A 20497-nucleotide genomic window follows, 5' to 3' on the forward strand; every position below is an offset into this window, starting at 1 on the left:
TGGCACAATCAAAAACTCAGAGTAGTGAAGCTTGATTTAGACATTTACAGCGAGTCTAGAGTCCGTTTGCGTCATAAGTTAATTTGCCCCTGAAGTATAATTCACACATAAGGTGAAGTGTTTCATCAACTATCATTCCTGTAGCCACAAATGTCAAACTTTATGCACTGAAATGGCTACAGGTGGGACACAAAAAGCAGTTATTACACACTATGCTGGTCTAAAATGCAAAATTGTATTTGGGTGGTGAGTCCTGTACAGTCCTGATTTATCCACGATCCTCTGAGGTGGACGTCCATTTGCAGAGAGAAAGAAATTTGACATTCACGTGATGTAGAGGCTAAATCAAGAGAAGGGTATGAGTTAGGCTGATGTGAGAATTTGTTGTTGCTGCCTATGAAGCTGCTGTTCCAACAACAAAGCAAGTTGATCTTCACATTAGAACTGCCAAACTGCCATGATACTATGGATACTTGAACACATTTGACTATATGCTTCTATTTTTGCTTTGCAGACTGTGGTGTTAACTGTCATAAACAATGCCGTGAGCTGCTGGTTCTGGCCTGTAGGAAGCTGATTCGCTCCGGCTCTCTGGGCAGCGTTTCTCCAGTCAGAGGAACTCACAGCTCACTGCCCAGCAGCCCCACGTTGCCTGCCTGTCAAGGTCATTTTTAGCTACTGCAAACACTGCATACACTCAAAAAAGTGAAAATGGGAGGTTATTACCTTTGCAAAAGTGTAACTTATAATTAGAACAAAATAATTTAATGTTTCTATGGTGCGTGCTTAGATCATATATGATCTGAACGAAATTCAACGACTTAACACTTGTTAAGTTTATTCTTGTTAAGATGACATGATACTATGTAGCAAGAGTTGTTAGTTGCCTGGAATTGTGATTTCAGAAGTCAAGTAAGGTTTTAAACCACAGGAAAATCACTGGGGTTTTAGGAGGCAGAAAGCATACCCGAGCACTACTATAGTAAAAAAACTAATGCCTTTACCTTGTACATTTGATGCTTCAGCAGCTGCAACCAAGCCCAAATACCTGAGGTGTATCATGACACTATAAATAATTTGTTCACAGTCCTCTGTTTTGTGTTTCCTTTTTTTTTTCCAGATGAGGACGAGGTGTTTGAGTTCCCCGCTGTCACACCAGCAGTTCCAGCTCTCGACACTCAGTCCATCACCCTGATGACGGGCTCAGCCCAGAGAATCTCTGTGCGCCTGCAGAGAGCCACCATAAGCCAGGCTACCCAGACTGAACCACTGTGGCCTGAACATGCCTGGGAGGCAGCAGACAGTGGTGCTCACACCTTCCCCAAAATGAAATACAGGACTCACAGGAAAATGTCTAAAAACAAGGGTTTTGCCTGCTGGGAAAACCAGAGTGGCAGGCAGTACCAGGCAGGTTCTGCACCGCACTGCACTGGAAGCAGTGTAGACTCCCAGGAGAAGCCAGACGTCTCTGTAGAGCATGTACAGAACAGGGTTACACACAGAACAAAGGTAATGGAATAGATTATTTGTGGATTTTTATTCAAAAATCAAATTTTAGGCCGGAAGTGTTTCATTTGTAAAAGTCAAACCCCCAACAATTTGATGACCAGCAGAAGAAAACCTTTTTTTTTTTAAATTATTTTTTGGATTTGTTGCGTCTTTATATAAATCAATTTGAATTCAAATGAATTTAATTTTTTTTAACAGGAAGAGACCTTGGTCAGCAGTCCGGTTGGGTTGCGAGTAAAAAGGAAAAAACAGTGCATAGAGAGACAAGACCAAAGTTAATGACATTCAGTAGTGACATGTAAACACATCAGCAGTGGAAAGAAGAGAGGGGCTCAGTGCATCCTGGGAAGTCAACCAGTGTAAACCAGTAATAACTAAGGCATGGTTCAGGGTCACCCAATTCAACTAAGCTGTCTGTCTCCTGAACCCAGACTGATGGCTCTGCTTCACATTCTACTTTTGATTCTTTTTGGATTAGATAACTTATTACTGTGTGACTTAGGACCAGTGTTGGTCAAGTTATTTGAAACAATTAGTTAACCATTACTGATTACTTCTCCAAAAAGTAATCCCATTACTTTACTGATTACTTATTATCAAATATAATTAGTTACTTAGTTACTTTTCAAAAACATGATACACAACCTGAATACGTAATAAAGCAATAGACCTTTGAGCCATATTCTACTTTTTCTGCATAATCCATCATATAAAATTGAATCAAATGGAAAGCCTCTTTCTAAAATTTTTTATTTGTTTTAATCTTTCAATTTTATGCACATTGCATTAAGCAAAAATTTTAATTATATGCAACAATCTTTGACTTGAAGAAATGTGTTTAACATTTAAACCTATGTTCTGCATATTCAATGATATAAAATATAATAATGTTTTGTGTTTACACTCGTTCTTTCAAATAGATGCAAGTAAAACACAGCAGGAAATAAATAAAATCATTCAGCAGCACTGAGTCCTGTCGCTCTTAAATCTATGTTCACCTGTTTAGCAGGAGTGAGGCGGGTGGAGGTTTGCTTGAAAACTAAAAGTAATGTAAGTACATCCATGCTTTAAATGCTGCATGGATGTACTCTCTCCCACATTCCATATCATTGTTGATCTGCACACCCTTACGTCATTGTCATGAGACACTTTCACAAACAAAATAACGACAATTTAGTAACGCAGTAAGGCAGCTTACGGGAAAGTAACAGTAATCTAATTATAGTGTGCGATAGTAATCCCTTACGTTATTCGTCACTTGAAAAAAGTAATCGGATTATAGTAACGCATTACTGCCCATCTCTGGTCTTTAGTTAAAATAAATAAAAAGTAAATAAATTGATGCCACCAACCCAAACACACATGTCTCTCCTCTTTCTTCCACTCCAGAACAGCTGACTCGGTTACAGTGGTGAGAAGCACTCGTGGAGATCCAGAAAGCCCCTAGTCGCTAAGACCAGGAGCTTCAGGGGGATATTCTTGGCTTTCTGAGGTCCCCCTTCAAAAACATGGAGTCATCATGTCCTCTCAAGACTTCAGCACAATACAGACAGAGCGACATAGAGCTGAAGTCAGGGAGAAGAGCTCTATAACATACAGTGTTTTAGCTCCAGGCAGAAAGACACAAGATGAAGGTTTTTCCTTATGGATTGTTGGCCAGTTGCTTTACATCGTCGCGCTTTCAAATGGAGCTCAGGAAGAATGTGAACAGAAATGATCTGGTGTTGGATTTTAATAAAGAGATGCAGCATCAAGATCCTGATGTCACATGATCATAGCAAAGGGAATTTTTTGGATGTTTGTATGTGTAGATGGAAATAAAAGGAAACAGAACCTGAATGTAAAGGGAAACCAACAGAACATTTAGCACAAAGACTCATGAAACAGCATTTCTATAGTGACAGCTGCAGAGCGGCCCACCTTAATTTGATCTTGCAGGGTTTTTTTCAGCAAAACAAATGCTGCAGACAACCTCAATCATTCTGTTGTGATCTCTCTCTCTCCCATCATTGATCTTTTATCAAAGATGATAAAAGCATTTTTTACAAATGCTGTACACCATCAAGTGTGGAAGGTTTCATAAATATGCGTTGTGCTTTGTTTTTTCCTATTTTTCTGTGTCAAAACAAATAAAAAGTACATATTTATGCAATGTCATGCCATTTTGTCTTTGCAATCTGAAGGGATGTTTTTCATTGTAATTTGATGTTTCCACTGACTTTAAAGTTAAATCATGTGTCTGATTTTGAGCCTGGCAGTGCAAGGTGCAGTCAGTCACACCCACTAACTAAGTTAGCTATTGCTACATCAACTTTAGTCATGCTGTTGTTTGTGAGGTCCTGTTGGGAAGCCTGAAGCTGAGCATTTTTATCATCACCATCCTGGTCTTTATAGGACATGACAAGCGAGGGGTGGATCTGACGTAGAAATCAAGAAACAATGTATGCTGTGGTGCTTAAACAGTGTAATATTCAAAAATATATATTAAATATACTAAAGAGAAAGTGATCACTGTGCAACTCCTAGCAGAGTTCTGTCACATAAAAGCTTTATTGCTCCTGTAAATGAGTGCCATCTTGTGGCCACATTTGGTAATGTTTCTGGAAACTAGCTTTACTATGAGCCAGTGACGATTATTTCTAATGGTAAATGGCCTGTATTTATATAGCGCTTTACTAGTCCCTAAGGACCCCAAAGCGCTTTACATATCCAGTCACCCACCCATTCACACACACATTCACACACTGGTGATGGCAGCTACATTGTAGCCACAGCCGCCCTGGGGCGCACTGACAGAGGCTTTAAGGTTGTATAGTGCAGATGCAGGCACTGTGGGGTTACCCTTATCAGTGCAGAGGCTGCAGCACTTGTAAACAATCATCCAGTTATTACTATTATTATGATAAACTGTTAGATCTGTTACTACTCCTTCAATGAGAGGTCTGGACCTTGACCAGGCGTTACCACTACAGTTCTTTGATTCTTTTCTTTGTCAACCATTCTACTGTAGGTATGATGGTGTGCTTGAGAAGTAAACAGTGCAGTCATTTGGTACAACTGCGGTAACAAACAGTTTTATTAATAATATAAATGTTTTTTAAAATGCAAGTAATAAAAACATCCATTAGTTCTAGTAAAAATAAAGAGTGGACAGGCAGAGGTTGCAACATAGTGTAGGTCACTATTGAAGCTGCTATAAGTGATTACACAACAGGATGTCCTGGTGGCAAGACAGGACCAGTTCACCTTTTTTTAAATAATTTTTTTCCCGTTTACTCACTATTATTGTTGTTGTTGTTGTTGAATGAATAATTCATTTTCTGTCTTCATTTTCTTTTTTTACAGCCCCATTTTTAGCCCTACAAAGTAAGATTCTGATATCCAGAAATATACCAATCAGGAAACCCCTGGAGTAGTGAAACATCTGATTCACTAGGCCGACTTCATGACAGGATCTCCAACCACTGAGAGCAATGTAAACAAGGATGCTTTGCATGATGTTCATGGTCTGTTCGCCTTGTAATTGGAAGGTTGCTGGTTCGAGCCCCGGCTCGGACAGTCTTGGTCGTTGTGTCCTTGGGCAAGACACTTCACCTACCGCCTTCTGGTGTTGGCCAGAGGGGCCGATGGCGCGACATGGCAGCCTCGCTTCTGTCAGTCTGCCCCAGGGCAGCTGTGACTACAACTGTAGCTGCCTCCACCAGTGTGTGAATGTGAGAGTGAATGGGTGGATGACTGGGTGTGTAAAGCGCTTTGGGGTCCCTAGGCGGGACTAGTAAAAGCGCTATACAAATACAGGCCATTTACCATCGATGAAGGTCTGGAGTCCAGCTCAGAGCTGGCAGACCTCAGTCTAAGGACAATAAAGATGGTGTCAAACTTTGGAAATCACCAACCACCTTACTCAGACTAATATTGTTGATTTGAACACTGCCACCTCAAGCTTCCCTTTCAACTTCTCGGGGTTGTTATTTATCTTTTCAGATCCTTCCAGCAAATGTCTTCTTCTATTATTAATACTGGCACCTAATTACATCATCTAATTAAATTCTGTAATTACACACAGATCTATTTATGTGTATCAGTATTTCTGTATGAGTGCATGGGTACGTGTATATATAGATAACACTATGCATGAATATACATATATTAGTATAGGTATGTGAGCAAAATTGCATTCACGTTTGCATCTGTGTAGATGAACATATCAGGCTCATCACAGTTGAGATTTCAATTCTATTTTTCTCCCATCCAGGACAAGCTGTTTATAGCTTTTCCTGTTACCCTTGTATGTCCTCGTCTTGTGCTACTGTTGTAAAAACTAAACAAAAACAAAGTAAGCTAAATATACTATGGGAGCAGTAATTAGGCCTTGGTTACAATATAAAGTGTAACCAAAATCAATTACATAATATTATTATAACCATAAAAATATCACATTTTCTGTGGTCGGCAATTATCAGAAGCCCAATTCCACACACCTGCAAGTCTGTGATTCCTGAGAAAGTGCTTGGACATTAGTCCAGCTCCAACTTCTCTTCAAAGAACGTGTAGAATCCTTTAACACACTCACTTTACTGCAGCAAGTGTGAAAGCATTTAGGTTGGACAAAACCCAGAGTATAGCTACCAAAGGTACATTTACTACACTTCACACATCTGTCCTGAATGTGCCTCCATTTTTGAACAAGAGGAAGTGACCTACTGTGCATGTACAATTTTATTTACATTGCAAACACCTCATGTGTCCAAAGACAGCAAAGTCATGTCCAAAATCATATGAAGCTGAACAGACATCAGATCGGAAAGAAATGAAAGGAACTTGTGTGGGTCAGTCTTTTTCTGCAATCACCTGCAGTGAAGTGACAATGAAATTAAAGAATTTGGAGCTTTTTGTCACTGCTGTTTATTGCACTGCATGTTTTAATGCAGTTAGCACTAAACTGAAATTAGACCACACAAATCCACTGTTGGCTTAATAAAATCTTTATAAAGAACAAAGCTAATCTCACAAAGTATCTCAGAGATTTCGTTTTTGACAAATCATTGTAATAAAAGACATGAACAGATCCACAGGAAACAATTTAAAAGTATCCATAACTCATTGAGCACACTGTCAAAGGCTGACGAGGTGCATGCAAGCTACCTGGATTTCATCCTAATCATTTCAAATTTTACTTTTTAAACAAATGGAGACCATAAGTACAAATGCTATAGAGTAAAGCAACATTTCCCAGTGTGACTGACGAGTCTCAGAGTGTCTCAGGTGTCGCCCAGTAACCTACACAGAAGGTTCACTGTGGCTCCAGCACTTATTCAACAGAATAAGTAACAAGGTATTAGTCTTCAGGCGTAAGGTCAAACAGATGTTTATTAAAAAATAAAAATAAAAACTACAAAAAACCCAAAATGGGAAAAAAAAAAAAAAAAAAAAAGCACACAGAGCCTAATGCATTCATAACACAACAAAAACTCATCCTTTGGCTTCTGATCAGTGGGCGATAACTGCTAACGGTATCGCAGTGAGAAGGCAAACCACAGTGCACATATACATCTATAAAAACAAAATGTGTTGTTGAAAGCCCCTTTCTGGCTTGCTTTTACAAATTAAACATGCAGCCATGTGATATGGTACGATTACAGCATATCGTCATCATCTCCTCCTCCGTACATGTCGGCCAGTTTCTTGAAGCGAGGGCCCCATTCATTGAGGCAGTCATAGTTCTGGTCTCCACTGCTTGAAGAGTTCAAAGAGGAGAGACTTCCTGCATCAGAACCACCTCCCTCATAGTCAAACACCAGCAGGGAGTCATAAGGGGGTGCTGTTGGGTCGTTGTCTGCAGCCTTCAGATTCTGTTGGAGGAAATTTTACACAACTTACTTCAATTACCTCACATGGAGCACAATAACGTAACAGAATAATAAACGTGACCATTATCAAAGCACAGACATGATGTACTCTTAGCCAAAACATCCATCTTCTGCCACTTGTCTGGGAGCAAGTCAATTAAACAACTCCCTCTTTTTCTTCTCTTAAAATAAATAAATTAAGATTCCCGTCACCATGACTGGAGCCAAAGTAATACCATCCAGCTTATGTCTAAGATTTTAGAGCAGGTCACCTACCAATCGGAAGGTTGGTACACTGCAGACCAAATATCCTTGAGCAAGATACTAACATGTGTGATAACATTAGACAAAAAGCAATGAAAATGTATGCACTCCCTTCAAATGACACAAGTGCTTCCATGAGGCAGTAAGAGCTGCTTAGGTTCCCATTTTCTGTAATACTGTGGTCAATGTTATCAAATGATGCACTGAATTCACACCTCAGTACCACATTTCATTAAGTTTTAAGGAGCTTTAGAATCTCACTCACATCTTCAATGAAGTTGCCAATCTCCTCGGGGTTGGCAGGCCGTGGCCGGTACTGAGGAGCAGGCATGAAGTTTGGCACCACTTCATTCCTTAACACATCGGGCCGGTTGTCCAGGCCACGGTGGAGAACACTCAGGTCATAGTCCTGAAAGAAGGCGATTTAATGATGCATTATTACATGGAATATTTTTGCTGTACTTCTGCAATCCACTCTCTTCATCCACTTAGCCCATTGTCTACTCAAACTTTTCTATCAGTAAAAAGCCTGGGTCAAATCACTGAAATGGAACAAATTTGATCAGCCTTTTTAAACATTTCATCTCAAAAAGAAAATCTCAGGTTTTCTGTTCCTGAGACTTGTGTGTGTGCAGCTTTGATTAATGTGTAATCAGAATGAGTGCCCATTTACCTGATCATCCTCGCCACCTCCTTCTTCATCGTAGTAATAGACGTTGTCTCTGACACCATCATCCAGCAGGAGTGGCTCCTTTTTCTCCCTTTTCCTCTGTTTTGTAAACAGCAGCACTAGCAGCAACAGCGCTGAACACAGAGCACAACGTTTAGCACACAGTAACCAACCAAATCCTACTTAGCTGGGAAAGGAAAGAGATGCACCGTCCTGAGACTACAGATGTGTGACTCACCGAGCAGCAGGATGGCTCCAAGTATTCCAAGGATAAGGGGCAGGTTGCTGGCAGCTGCACCATAGCGTCCTGGACCTGAGCATGCAGTGAAGTCTGTGCCCCTGCAGTCACACACTTTAGCTGTGATGATGTTGTCCTGCCCCAAGCCATGTTTGTCTGCCACTGTCAGTATAACACTGTACTCTCCACTGGGCAGCTCAGCGGCTAAATTCAAGATGATGCCCGTTTCTAAAATAAGACAGCAGATATTTTACTTAATAATTCTGTGTTGATGGATTTGCTTTGTCTCACTTTCACCTAGCTTTACCACCTCTTCAAAGCCACGTTGCACCAATTACTCTAATCTCAATGTTCAGTGGTGAACACTGAATCATGTCCGACCTAAACAATCCTGACATTTGCAAATCACATGTTAGCAGGAAAAATACATATTTTGGTTTCTGAACCAAAATATTTAAAAGTCTGGCCATCTTATTGGACAGCATAAGTTTGTACTTGTCACATGTTAGCAGTGTACATACTGGTGTCGTTCATCCTAGCGGTCCAGTTGGTCTTTGACATGCCCTGTAAAGACACCGAGTAGGGAGGTCCAAATTCTGGTCCGTCTTTATCTGTTACTGACAGCAGCTGAGGAGCTGGATCCTTGTTGCACACCTGAGGAAACAAAGTCACAGTGAAGCTTTCCTTCATGCTGATGACCATCCTGTAGTTGGAAATCTTACAAACACACCCATCCTGCACCACAATTAGACAAGTTCAACACAAAACGATTCTTGAGCTATTGGAAATAAGACACACCTTGATTTCACGCTCTTCAATAAATGGAGCATTGTCATTGACATCTTCCAGCTGAATGATCAGAGTACCAGTTCCTGTAGCTGGGACTGCATCTGGTAACAGAACAAACATCAGGAGAACAACATTTATTACAACGATATTTCACTTTATTGAAGAAACCCAAGTTCATAGTAATGCACACAGACTTTCCTCTAGACCTCTGATCCTCATAACTGGCACTTGGCTTTTAAAACAAAGATTTGAGGGCTAAAACTAATGGCTAAGATCAAATTAATTACTGAATTACTAATTATTAAATTTTTCAAATTAAGGGTTGCAATGTTATTAGCTGGGAATGTCCCAGGAAAGGCCGTTTGTGCTGGAATTTGAAAAAAAGATTCCATCATTCAGTGATCAGTCTGTGCAACATAGGATTTCTTGTCCTGCAACTTTATCGGGACATTATACAGGCTAGTCCAACTTATCGAATTTAACAAGTGTTCCTCCATAACTTTTCAGAAATGGGAATTTTATTAAAAGTTATAAATTGTAATAGTCTTAACTGCCACCTACCATTATCATAGGCACCAATGGTTGCAGTGTATCTGTTGTTTGTGACAAAGATACCCTCTCTGTCCATGGACGCTCTCACTTTAATAAGACCTGTGTCCTTGTCCACGTTCAGCCAGCCTGCTGGGTCAGTCAATATTTTGTACCTGTACAAGACAGTCACAGAAAAGATGGTAATACTGTGCAGGCAGGATGATTAGAATTAGCATGTTCCACAATGTGATACAGTGGAACCCCGACTTACGAAATTAATTCGTTCCCGAGGGTCTTTTGAAAGTCGAAAGTCGAAGCACCCATCGCGCGTTTTGACTGAGGCGATGCTGAACAATAGGCTATAGGCTAATTGCTAACCAGAACAACAATACGTCGTTCAAGTGGAACAGCGAAGCGCAAGTATGGAAGCCAAGGGGTTGTCACATGAATCGGAAGGCATTGTGTGTGGGCTCAGCCAATCAGAGCCAGTGGATTTCGTTACTCAGGCATTTTGCCATAACACGGGCAAAAATATTGCCGTTCAGTGCCTTCGTAACTTGAATTTTTCGTGAAACGGGGTATTGGTAAGTCGGGGGTTCCACTGTATTTGATTTTGAACATCCTCCGCTTTCTCCTCAGGCTAAATACACGGTGCAAGAATTAAACACATTAACTGTTACAGGGTTCTCACATCATTTAAAAATACTGGTGGCCACTAGGTACCATCCATCAGCCTCCTAGTAGATGCAGCTATGGTAGGAATTTGAATGTCCTAAGTTGCCTCATTCTTGGGTTATCGGATTCACAAACTTTGGTGTCCACAGCGCCTGTCCAGCAGGGTGGTGACAATACCCAATGAGCTTTTTACAACTAAGGAGTTAAAAAAAGCTTTAAGACCTTAATGATACAAATTAATTAATTAATTAACTGTATTTGGGTCTTTTATAAGCCTAATATTCTATTATGGTATACAGCTATTCAGTGTTTTATCGCTATAGACAGTATTCTGTAATTATATCTGCCACACATGAGGACAGTGAATCAATTTTGACCATCAAACAGAACAAGGAATCTAAAACATTTATCTAAGACATTTATCTATAAGGAAATTTAATATTTGCAGCACTTATGAGGTCAGTGATACATTCTCTTTAGCAGTAGAAAGTCTCTCCCCCACCCCCCGACTTACGAGACTGTCTGCTTGCGTGCAGTGTCTGGGTCTGAAGCAGTGTACTGCACCACGACTTCATCCACAGCAAGGTCCTCTGGTTTTACCACAAGAAGCTCCTTTGGATCAAATATTGGAGCTTCATTCACATCTCTCACATTCACCACCACTGTGGCGGTAGAAGTGACCACAGAAACACCAGGAACAAAAGGAATCTCATTCTCCACTGAAACCAACAGAGTGTGCTTGCTGGCCCTCTCGAAGTCCAGCTCCTGGTTGGAAGGAAGGGAGGAGAAAGAAAAACACACACACACACACACACACACACTTGTGAGGATACATGAAATCACAAAAATGCTGCCATCAAATGACACAATTATCTTCCAATATTATGAATGAATTCCTGATTTTCTTCCTACCTTTGCAGTAGAAAGGATTCCTTCATGTTTGTTAGTTCCCGTTTTTACTGTGAAAAGTCCATCAGGATCACCACTGACGATCTTGAACTTGGCGTTCCAGGCTGGAGTTTGTGGTTCATCCTCATCTGTTACCATCATCCTAACCACCACAACATCCTTTTTGTTTTCATCAACTGTTGCAGTATACTGTGAGAAAATAAAGGATGAGTCAGAAATCACAGCAGTGAAAACAGATCTAAAGCCTCCTAACTAGGAACGGCGAATAATGGCCTCATTTTGTAGTCTGTGTCATTATATTAGGTTCATTACTTAATGCAAGTCTACAACTGTGGAGTCCATAAATTTAATTCGCTATGCATGTGGTAAAATATTGTTTTTAACTGCATTTGTACATTTCCCATGTGCTGTCAAAGACTGGGTTTTTGCTGTGTCAGAATGTGTGAGTGCAACATTAATAATGCATTTAGATACAGGATGAATGTTCTGCTTTAACAGAGTGAAAAAGCAGCAGTTAAACAGGAAGTTTCCAGTTACTTCATACTTACTGAGCTCTGAGTGAAGACTGGAGCGTTGTCATTGCTGTCCGTCACCGTGAGGATGACTTTGGTTTGTCCAGTTAACCCTTCTCCTGCCATATCTGCTGCTTGCACTGTCAGAGTGTACTGTGGATATTTCTGGTAAGATACAGACATCAGCTCATCAACAGGAAGGAAGAAACACTGACATCGGTTTACAGACTGTAACACAGCCTTCAGACGGACTAAAGCTCTTCATCTATGAAGGCCGATTCTGCTGAAAAGCTGAAGCTAAACTCATTTAATATTTTGCTTATGACAAACATGATGCTGTTGAGAGCCTTGGTCAAACTGTTAGAATAAAGTATTTCTTGACCATTTGGCACGAGGCTGTTTGTTGTTGCTCTGTGAAGTCAGTTTCAAAGAGGTTTATGATGCTGCACCAGAAACAGCTCTGATCTCCTGTAGTCTGGACAAACTATTTATACTTGGCGAATAGTTTGTCAGACTAGTCTGTGTCTTCCATGCAGAGGTATGACACAAACCAGAAATGTAGACAGAAACTAACTATACTTTAGAGGCTGTGTCTAGTTTTACTGTCAAAAAAAAAAAACCCACCATGTTTTTTTGCAGCACCCTCTTTGTGACTGATTTCTAGCAGTGACAGGCAGACTACTGATCCTGATTCATTACAAAATGTTTTTTCAGCCCTTAGGTGTAAAAGGACACTTGTGTTTTAAATGTGTTTAACAGGTCTTACCTCTCTGTCCAGTCCTCTACCAGTGATTCTGATGCTTCCAGTAACTGGGTTGATTTCAAACATGTTGTCAGTGGGCAGCGGTGGGTCCTGGTTCAGAATACGATAGCGGAGCTCTGAGTTGTCAGTATTTGGCTCATCGTCGTCTTTGGCCTCAACCTTAACCACCTCAGTCCCTGGAGTGGAGGAAATAAAAAAGAAGTTCCTGAAGGTCTTCACACTGCTTCATTTACAAGATTTACTAAATAAAATTGACTTAATGCAAACGTCTGCTAATTTCCTTCCAACCCAAATCCTTCTCTGGTGCTTTAGGTGTCATTCTGATTTTCTTTAAATCTCTGGGTATCTTGAAATTCATTAAATATAGTGGATAAGTATTAGAAACACGAACAAAAACAAAGAAAACTACCCAAGTCCAGAGGCAATAAGGTTTCTATACATACCGATGGCCGTGGCCTCAGCAACATTTGCGTTGTACTCCACCGTAAAATAAGGTTTGTTGTCGTTCTGGTCGATCACAATGACTATAATCTCCATGGGTTCCTCAGCTTGTCCTGCTCCGGCAACCATAGCATGTGCTTCAAACTACACAGACAGAAGATTTTAAGTTTAGATTCGCCCACACACACACTTTTCCAATGGGGATCAAAATGCAATAATCAGGTACGAAGTGAGGATGATTACCGTGTAACTGGCTGTTTCCTCTCTGTCGAGTGGTTGTGTTACATACAGAATGCCCGTTTCTCTGTCCATTGTGAAACGATTAACAGGAGGCAGATCAGCTCCAGGACCAGTGATGCTGTAAAAGAGCTTCTTTAATTTATCGTCACTAGAGCGGATCTGGAAAAACAAACAAAAACAAATGAAAAACACAACAGGACTAATTAAGATCACTCTCACCATCTAAAGTAACTGTTAAATAGTAAAGAGGCTGTGCATTAGACTCAAATTCAAGAGATTTCTGGTTATTTTGATATATAGAGCAGAAGGACTCCTTGTGATCTCAAATCAAAAAGATTGTTAGATTCTCTAAGCATTTTGGGCACACTATAATTACTCATTGTAAATAATCTGAGTTATTAGCGTAGTGTTATCGTCAACCAATTTACTCCAGTTTTAGTTAATTTTGTGTGTCACTGTTGCAAAGTTCAAAACACTCCATACCGCAGGATTAAGACCCTATAGTATTAGAAAGAAATCACAACAATCAGCTGATCTCCATGAGTAAACACTTGTCACCGTGAGAAAGCAAACTCCCTTTTAACTAGAGAAATGTCCAACAGAACCAGGTTCAAGGACAGGGAGCCATCTGCCACAAATTGTTGGGGAGTGAAAGTTAGGAGTAGTGAGAGATGGGACAAATTTTAGCATTTATAAACTGAAATTTAAAAAATAAAAACAATTATACCTAAGAGACAAATACATCTTTCACTTGGCAATTAAGTATCAACTTTTCTGACTGCCAACAACATATAGATCTTTACTTGTGCCTTTACACTTCACTTGCGTTACTCTAAAGTTAACTGATAGTCATACTAAGAATTACTTATGACATCCAAGAAAGAAAATAAAAAAAAATAAAATAAAAAAAGACATGCGGACTGCAGAGGAAACAACAGCGAGATCCTATGCAGAAATAAACATTTAAAATGCAGTTTATTGTCAAATTAACCACAAGGTCATTCAGTTCACCTTACCTGAGCTACTTTCAGGGGATAGGTTCCTCTCTTATTCTCAGTAACACTGAGCGGAGGAATAACCCAGGCCCTTTTCCTCCTCCTCAGCCCTCCACCAGACTTGGGAAATTGCAGAACGGGCACTTGTGGCTCAGCGGCATTCTGGAAGAACATACAGACAGCTTTTTTAGCAAGAGCTTGGATAGAACACCACTCAGAACTTAATTAAACTATGAGGAGGAGCACAGACGTTCTCAGAATGAGTTTTAAATTATTTTCAGACTATGACGGGTCTGTGTCTGTCCAGAGTTAACATCAGTTTCAACATCTTAGCCATGAAGGCCAATGAGGCATTATCGTGTCCTACCAAGCAGGACATGTTGATACTCAAGTTTGTGAATCTGATAAATTATATGTAGCCTCACGAGTTAAGTTGCCATCTGTTGTATCTACTAAAAGTGTCGGAAACAGGCATTTTGCATGTATCGATTCCAAATGTACTTTTCATTCATGCCCCATTAAACAGTGTCTCTAAACCCACCTCTGTGTTGTTAATAGAGTCCACTTCAGTACTGTGATGCTGAATGTTGAAGTTTGTGTGGGCTCCATGGTGGTGCTTTCCACGGTGATGCTCAGGGTGAACGACACTGACTGGAACTGTTATTTTGTGACCATGAGAGTCCCAGGAGTGGATGAAGAAGTTCCGGTGTCCTTTATGAAGAACAACCTCTCTGTTTACCTGGAAGGTAAATAAATAAATAAATAAATAAATAAATATATAAAAAACAAAACCTTTAACAGAAATACAACATACATTCGTTAGACTAAGTCCTCACAAATCTTACTTCAATATCTTCTTTTCTAAACTAACCCCAACTTTGCTGTCAGGTCTGTCAACTCTACTTACCGTTAATGTACCATCTGCCTTTACAGTAAAGCGACTGTCATCAGTGCTGAAAAGAATTACTGTGCGCTCTGTGCAGTCAGTGAAGCCCACTGGGAAAGGATAGGAAAGAGTTAATCATTATGAATGTGGTACATATAGTGAAAAATCTGGCAAGTTTTTTGTATTCAAAGAAAAGCGACAGACACCACTCCCTCTTCCTTAACAAAAGCAGCATAAGTGACTGCAAGATGACTAAATGGTTTTTAGCTCTGACAGTAGCAACACTCAGTCAGGTTAACATTATTTACTTTTAACAAAGATGTCAAAACCACACACACACACACAGACACACGTTTTATTTGAAGTAAGTACACATTCTCATACAACCATCAACCTCACTTTGACGGTTTAAATTGGTAAAAATATTAATAAAATTTGGCGTTTACCTCAGGTTGTCATTTCAAAAAGCAGCAAAATTGCCAGTGCAGAACAGATTTTTTCTGGTTTCCAGTAAAGACAACATAACTACACAACACCTCACTTCCCACACCCTTCAGGGGACCATGCTTATGAAAATTACATATTGACAACGTAATGTTAATCCATTCTTCATTCCTTTCATTTACTTTAACACTTAACATAAATTGTTACATTTCTGCGATTGGTAATTCATTTTTAGGATACAAGAAAGAAGAGGGGGGGATAAACAGCCTTGACTTGAACTAAAACAATTCATAGAATTGTCTAAACCTACGTATTCTTAGACAACAGCCTATTAATATAAAACTATCAAGACATGCAGTCAAACTAAAGCAGTATTGGAAGAGGAAAAGGTTGTATTAATGCATCTGTAATAACCATAGGCCAAGAAAGCTAAAACAATGTTTATATTTTAGTAGGGTTGGAACCATCAATCATTTCGAACCAACTATTCTACCCATTATTCACTGCTCCTTATAGAAGTATTGTGGAGTAAGTGTTTGGTTCACTACAGCCTTTTCTCATTACTGCCTACTCAACTTGATTTTTAGGTTGCAGTACTTTTGGCACCTACTCTAGGGCCCTGTTGGCATCTACTCTTAATGACATTTTACTGAATTGTATTGAAAAAGGACAGAAACTGACATATGATGCCCAGATATAGATTTCTGCAATATTTTCCTAAATAAATAAACAAGGTAAAGCTGTACATACATTTACACAGCGTTTTAATCTGATTATCATAAATTGCTTGTGTCTTAAAAACCCCCATCAAAGTGGGTAATTCAGTAGAGACCATTGATAAAGAAACGAATATTCACGCTAAAGCAAACATGCATAACCACAACCCATTTAAAAAAAAAAACAAACAAAAACTGTTTAAGTCTGTTTATAAGAAGCTTTTAAAAACCTTTCAGTTAACTGAAATCAAAGAAAACAGTTCCTTTTTCAGAGTTTCACTTGAATAGCAAAGCCTGTAAAACAGGTTCGGGGATACTGCTCTGACCAGCAGGTAAAAGTAACAGAATCAGAGTGAGAGCAGGCTGAGACATGTTTGGGTTTCAACTAAGAACAATGTGCCCAGCTAATCTGCTGAAGGCCATCTGGGCTGGAGGAGTCCTTTACAACAGCAGAGTTGTTCCATGTAGGGCTGCAACTCAGGTCTAAACCCTCCGACAGTTTCATACAAACAAATCTAATGTGAAATGATACTAGACAATAGAAACAAATACCCAAAAATAATTTCATTTAGATTATGACTAAGAGTAACGCACCATCCAGGCAGAAAACATTAACATCCAAATCAAACACGTTTAAAAACACCCATGTACGAGCCTACACTGGGTTGCTCTTACCTTTGCCCAGCCTCATGCCCGGCCTCAGATGTTCCCTGGACACTCTGAAAACCAGCAGCTCTGACTCAAATCCAGGCACACATGTTGGCCTGTTAGCTCTCTCTAGTGCTGACACCTAGGAGAGGAGCAACAGTTTCAGTTAGACGTACAATAAGACTTCAGGCTTATAAGAGTTCGAAACTGAATAACTACATGTTTTTTAAAAAAAAAAAATCAAAAACTTGAAATGTTTTCAGCATTGAAAGGTCAGGATTTTAGGTTTTTCCTTAAACTGAACAACGTGCAGCTTTGAGCTGTTGTTCAGAAAATGCCTTGGCAAAGCATTGCGCTGCTTAATATACACAGTTTAAACACTAAATAAAGAACAAAATAACTGTCACTTTAAATACTAATGAAAATGTGTCTAACGCTCCGTGTAATTATATGAATGAATTGAAATTGTGCCTGTAAGCCAAATGACTTCATTTCATTTTAAAATCCCAAAAACGATATTACTTGGATGATAGTCCTTTTTCTCTTTTACATTAATGAATCTTTTTACAAGTGCTTCTCGATATGTGTAAGCGAAACAGACTGGAGTGAACAAAGCTGAAACCACAACTCTGAACTGGAAATTAACCTGCAGACAACGTCATGAGCGGAATCAGGGCGAGGCTCGCTCACAACCTCGAACTCTTCGAGGCGGAAGGGTATGAAAAGAAAAAGAAAGACGGCCTAAACCTCCGCGTGTGTTCTGCGGTTTCGACACTGTTTTAAAATACTTTTTTTTTTTTTTAAATATTTGTTGCAGATTGCTCTGCGGAGAAAGCTGCTACACACAATAAGGATTTTAGACCCCCACAAGTTCGTTTGGCCCACTAGTCCCAGCAAGTACCATAGCTGATAAAAGCATTTCTTTATTAAAATCGAAGGCTACTTCACGCATAAAGAGGTGCCGAAATTATTCCGCGAAGAAAAGAAAGAAAAGACTGCTTGTGAGATACCCGGTGTTGTCCAGTTCAATCAAATAAGTAACAGGATTAACCGACATTTATTTTTTGTGACTCAAAGTAGAAGGGACAGTGAGAGAATTGAGCACCGATGGCAAAATATTAACCAAAAGAGGAAGTCTCACCTGGAAAACGACGATTAAAGCACCAAAAACCGCGAACAACGCGGTCGCCATTTGTCTAAGTCGTATTTTTAGTATTCCTCTCGAGTACACAGCCAAAAACGAAAAGAATCCTAAATATATTCCTCTTTGAACTCGCTTCTTGGCGTCTTCCTGTTGTCCCCTGAAGGTAGTTTCTGTAACTGAGACTCGACTCTGCAAGGCGCTCTTTCAGGTACTTTCAGCACATGACGTCAGCTTACAGGTGCGCAGGTTCCGTGTTCCTAATATGGTCATCCCAGCCCGTCACACCTGAAGTGACAGGAACAAGTAGTTTCTGTTCATAAATAATAAATAGAGACACAGCGGATAGTAGCAGCGGACAGCGTTATTATCAGCAATGATCTGAGTCTGAGTTCAGTCAGCCACATTCGGGAGCTCTCAGTCTCATTTCCTCTTACTGATAATCTGTCTCTCACTCCCCATGTCTTTCTCACACATGCACACACACTGACATTCAGACTTTATCCACAGTTGCTTACTAAGAATCACTAAAAAACACGTGAAGCTGCTGACAGAAAACCATCTTTCATTTGTAAAGCCAACCAACAGTGTTATAAAGTCATTAGTGTGAAACCAGCCTAAAAAAAACACAAATGACTGTCTGAAAACCAGTGGATGTATTCAGCTGAGTGTTGAAAGGAAATCATCGACAGTATCCCCGAACAGAAGCCAAATACAGAATTTGATGATACAAATTTAAGCATTCAGCTTTATTTGCTTCAGTTTTCACTGTCATCTGAATACACAACATCCCATTTGCTAATAAGCTGTTGTAAGCGTACCCACTGAAGTAATGCTATGTGCTGATAAACATCAGTAATTGATACTGAAGAAAAATGGACTTTTCTCATCCATGCTGTTCTTACCCTCACAGTCTGAAAGCATGTGACTGAGAGAATGCACTACTACTTTATTTTAAATGGAATTTCATTTATTCAAGTCCAATAGTTTAAGTGAACAATGTTTGTAGTAGTCTCCAACAATAGTTCTCCAGGTTTCTTGAAGGACATTGTAAAGTTCTTCTTTAGATGTTGGCTGCTTTTTCTTCTGTTCTGTGTCAGGACTATCTTTTTGGGGTCTTTCTGTTGTATTCCTGCTTCAGTAATATTGAGATTCGGGCTCTGGGAGGTCAATCCATCATGGATAGTGTTCCACTGTATGTTTTTCTATCTGGGCCTGCTTTTACTGCATTGGCAGTGTATCATTGGCATGCTGAAAAAACAAAGCTGTTGCCAACCAGATGCTTTTTAGATGGTAGATCAAAATCTGAGGATACGTTTCAGCTTTAATAAGACACTCACTGTTGTATCTCTTCTCCTGACAGTCCTCACATTTTTAAGGATACACTCCACAACATGCAGAGATATGCCAAGATATTCTAATAGCATTTTAACAGAAAAACTAAAATTTTATACCTGTCACACTGTGTCCTTTGTCATTTTTCTTTTTTACAGAATCAACTAAAGAAACGGGAACAATTATGTGTTTTTGTGATTAACAAAGTGCTCAAAGATTTGGTTTTACCTGTGCTATTTGTCAACTAACACCGATTCACCTGTGTTACTTGCCGTTTTATGCTTGACTGAGTAATATATAAAGAAATGAGGAGTAGATCAAGACTGTTTGCACAGGACTGGATATCAGAGATTGTAGCTTTCCTAAAATGCAGCCACAAAAGGATATAATAGTATTACCAGCTAACATCTGGCAGACACAAACAAATGCTTGTTGAGTTAAATGGTAATTAGACTGATTCTTATACAGCGTTTTTCTGCTCTCCTGGAGCCCTCAAAGCGCTTTATACAACATGCCACCTTCGACTATTCACACAAGCACTTTCTTCTATGCTTCTAAGCACTTTCCAGCTAACCTTCACACACATTCATACTTGAGGGGGGTTAAGACTACACTGAAATATTTAAGTCCACTGGGTTTCCTTAACCAAAACAATGCCAAGATGTGTGAAAAGTAAAAAAAAATAAACAAGAGCCCTAACCCTAATTACTTTTCCAAGAAAATAGAAACTTGATGGAAGCTAGCAGCTAACATTAGCTTACTCTTTAGCTTTCAGGAAATCACACCGATAAGCACATAAAACTGATATTAATTAACTTCATATTTAATACACGACTTAGCAGATTTTTAATGAATTGAAAACTGAAATAACATCTATGAAACCATCTAATTCATTTAGGTTTTTGACAGACCTTTACCTAACTAAAGTTTGCCAAAATGATA

At 39.5% G+C, this 20497-nt stretch overlaps 2 protein-coding genes across 6 annotated transcripts in view; one reads left to right on the forward strand and one right to left on the reverse strand.

Annotated features, from left to right (window-relative positions):
- rasgrp3 (RAS guanyl releasing protein 3 (calcium and DAG-regulated)) overlaps nt 1-3929 on the forward strand; it is a 39531-nt gene extending 35602 nt beyond the window's left edge. For 3 of the 5 annotated variants that reach the window (XM_080869336.1, XM_080869337.1, XM_080869335.1), the window contains exons 15-17: nt 515-664; nt 1121-1509; nt 2899-3926. In XM_080869336.1, coding sequence (XP_080725462.1) covers nt 515-664; nt 1121-1509; nt 2899-2907 — 548 coding nt within the window. In that variant the 3' untranslated portion in view covers nt 2908-3926. Of the gene's footprint in view, nt 1-514; nt 665-1120; nt 1510-2898 lie in introns of all 5 variants that reach the window. The other 2 variants (XM_080869334.1, XM_080869338.1) reach the window with 2 other exon arrangements.
- A 2549-nt stretch (nt 3930-6478) lies between these two features.
- On the reverse strand, nt 6479-18437 carry LOC308388808 (B-cadherin-like). Its single transcript, XM_080869733.1, has 18 exons — nt 18221-18437; nt 17107-17221; nt 15293-15381; nt 14927-15124; nt 14407-14547; nt 13394-13549; nt 13153-13294; nt 12713-12885; nt 11983-12111; nt 11438-11623; nt 11040-11290; nt 9881-10023; nt 9329-9420; nt 9052-9184; nt 8531-8758; nt 8296-8426; nt 7888-8031; nt 6479-7361 (listed from the first exon to the last, which is right to left on the reverse strand). The coding sequence occupies exons 1-18, from the start codon at nt 18269-18271 to the stop codon at nt 7146-7148; spliced, it is 2718 nt and encodes a 905-aa protein (XP_080725859.1). The 5' UTR covers nt 18272-18437; the 3' UTR covers nt 6479-7145.
- Between the last annotated feature and the right edge of the window lie 2060 nt (nt 18438-20497).

The sequence above is a fragment of the Rhamphochromis sp. 'chilingali' genome (genome assembly GCF_963969265.1).
Source record: "Rhamphochromis sp. 'chilingali' genome assembly, chromosome: 20".
Classification (NCBI taxonomy): Eukaryota; Metazoa; Chordata; class Actinopteri; order Cichliformes; family Cichlidae; genus Rhamphochromis; species Rhamphochromis sp. 'chilingali'.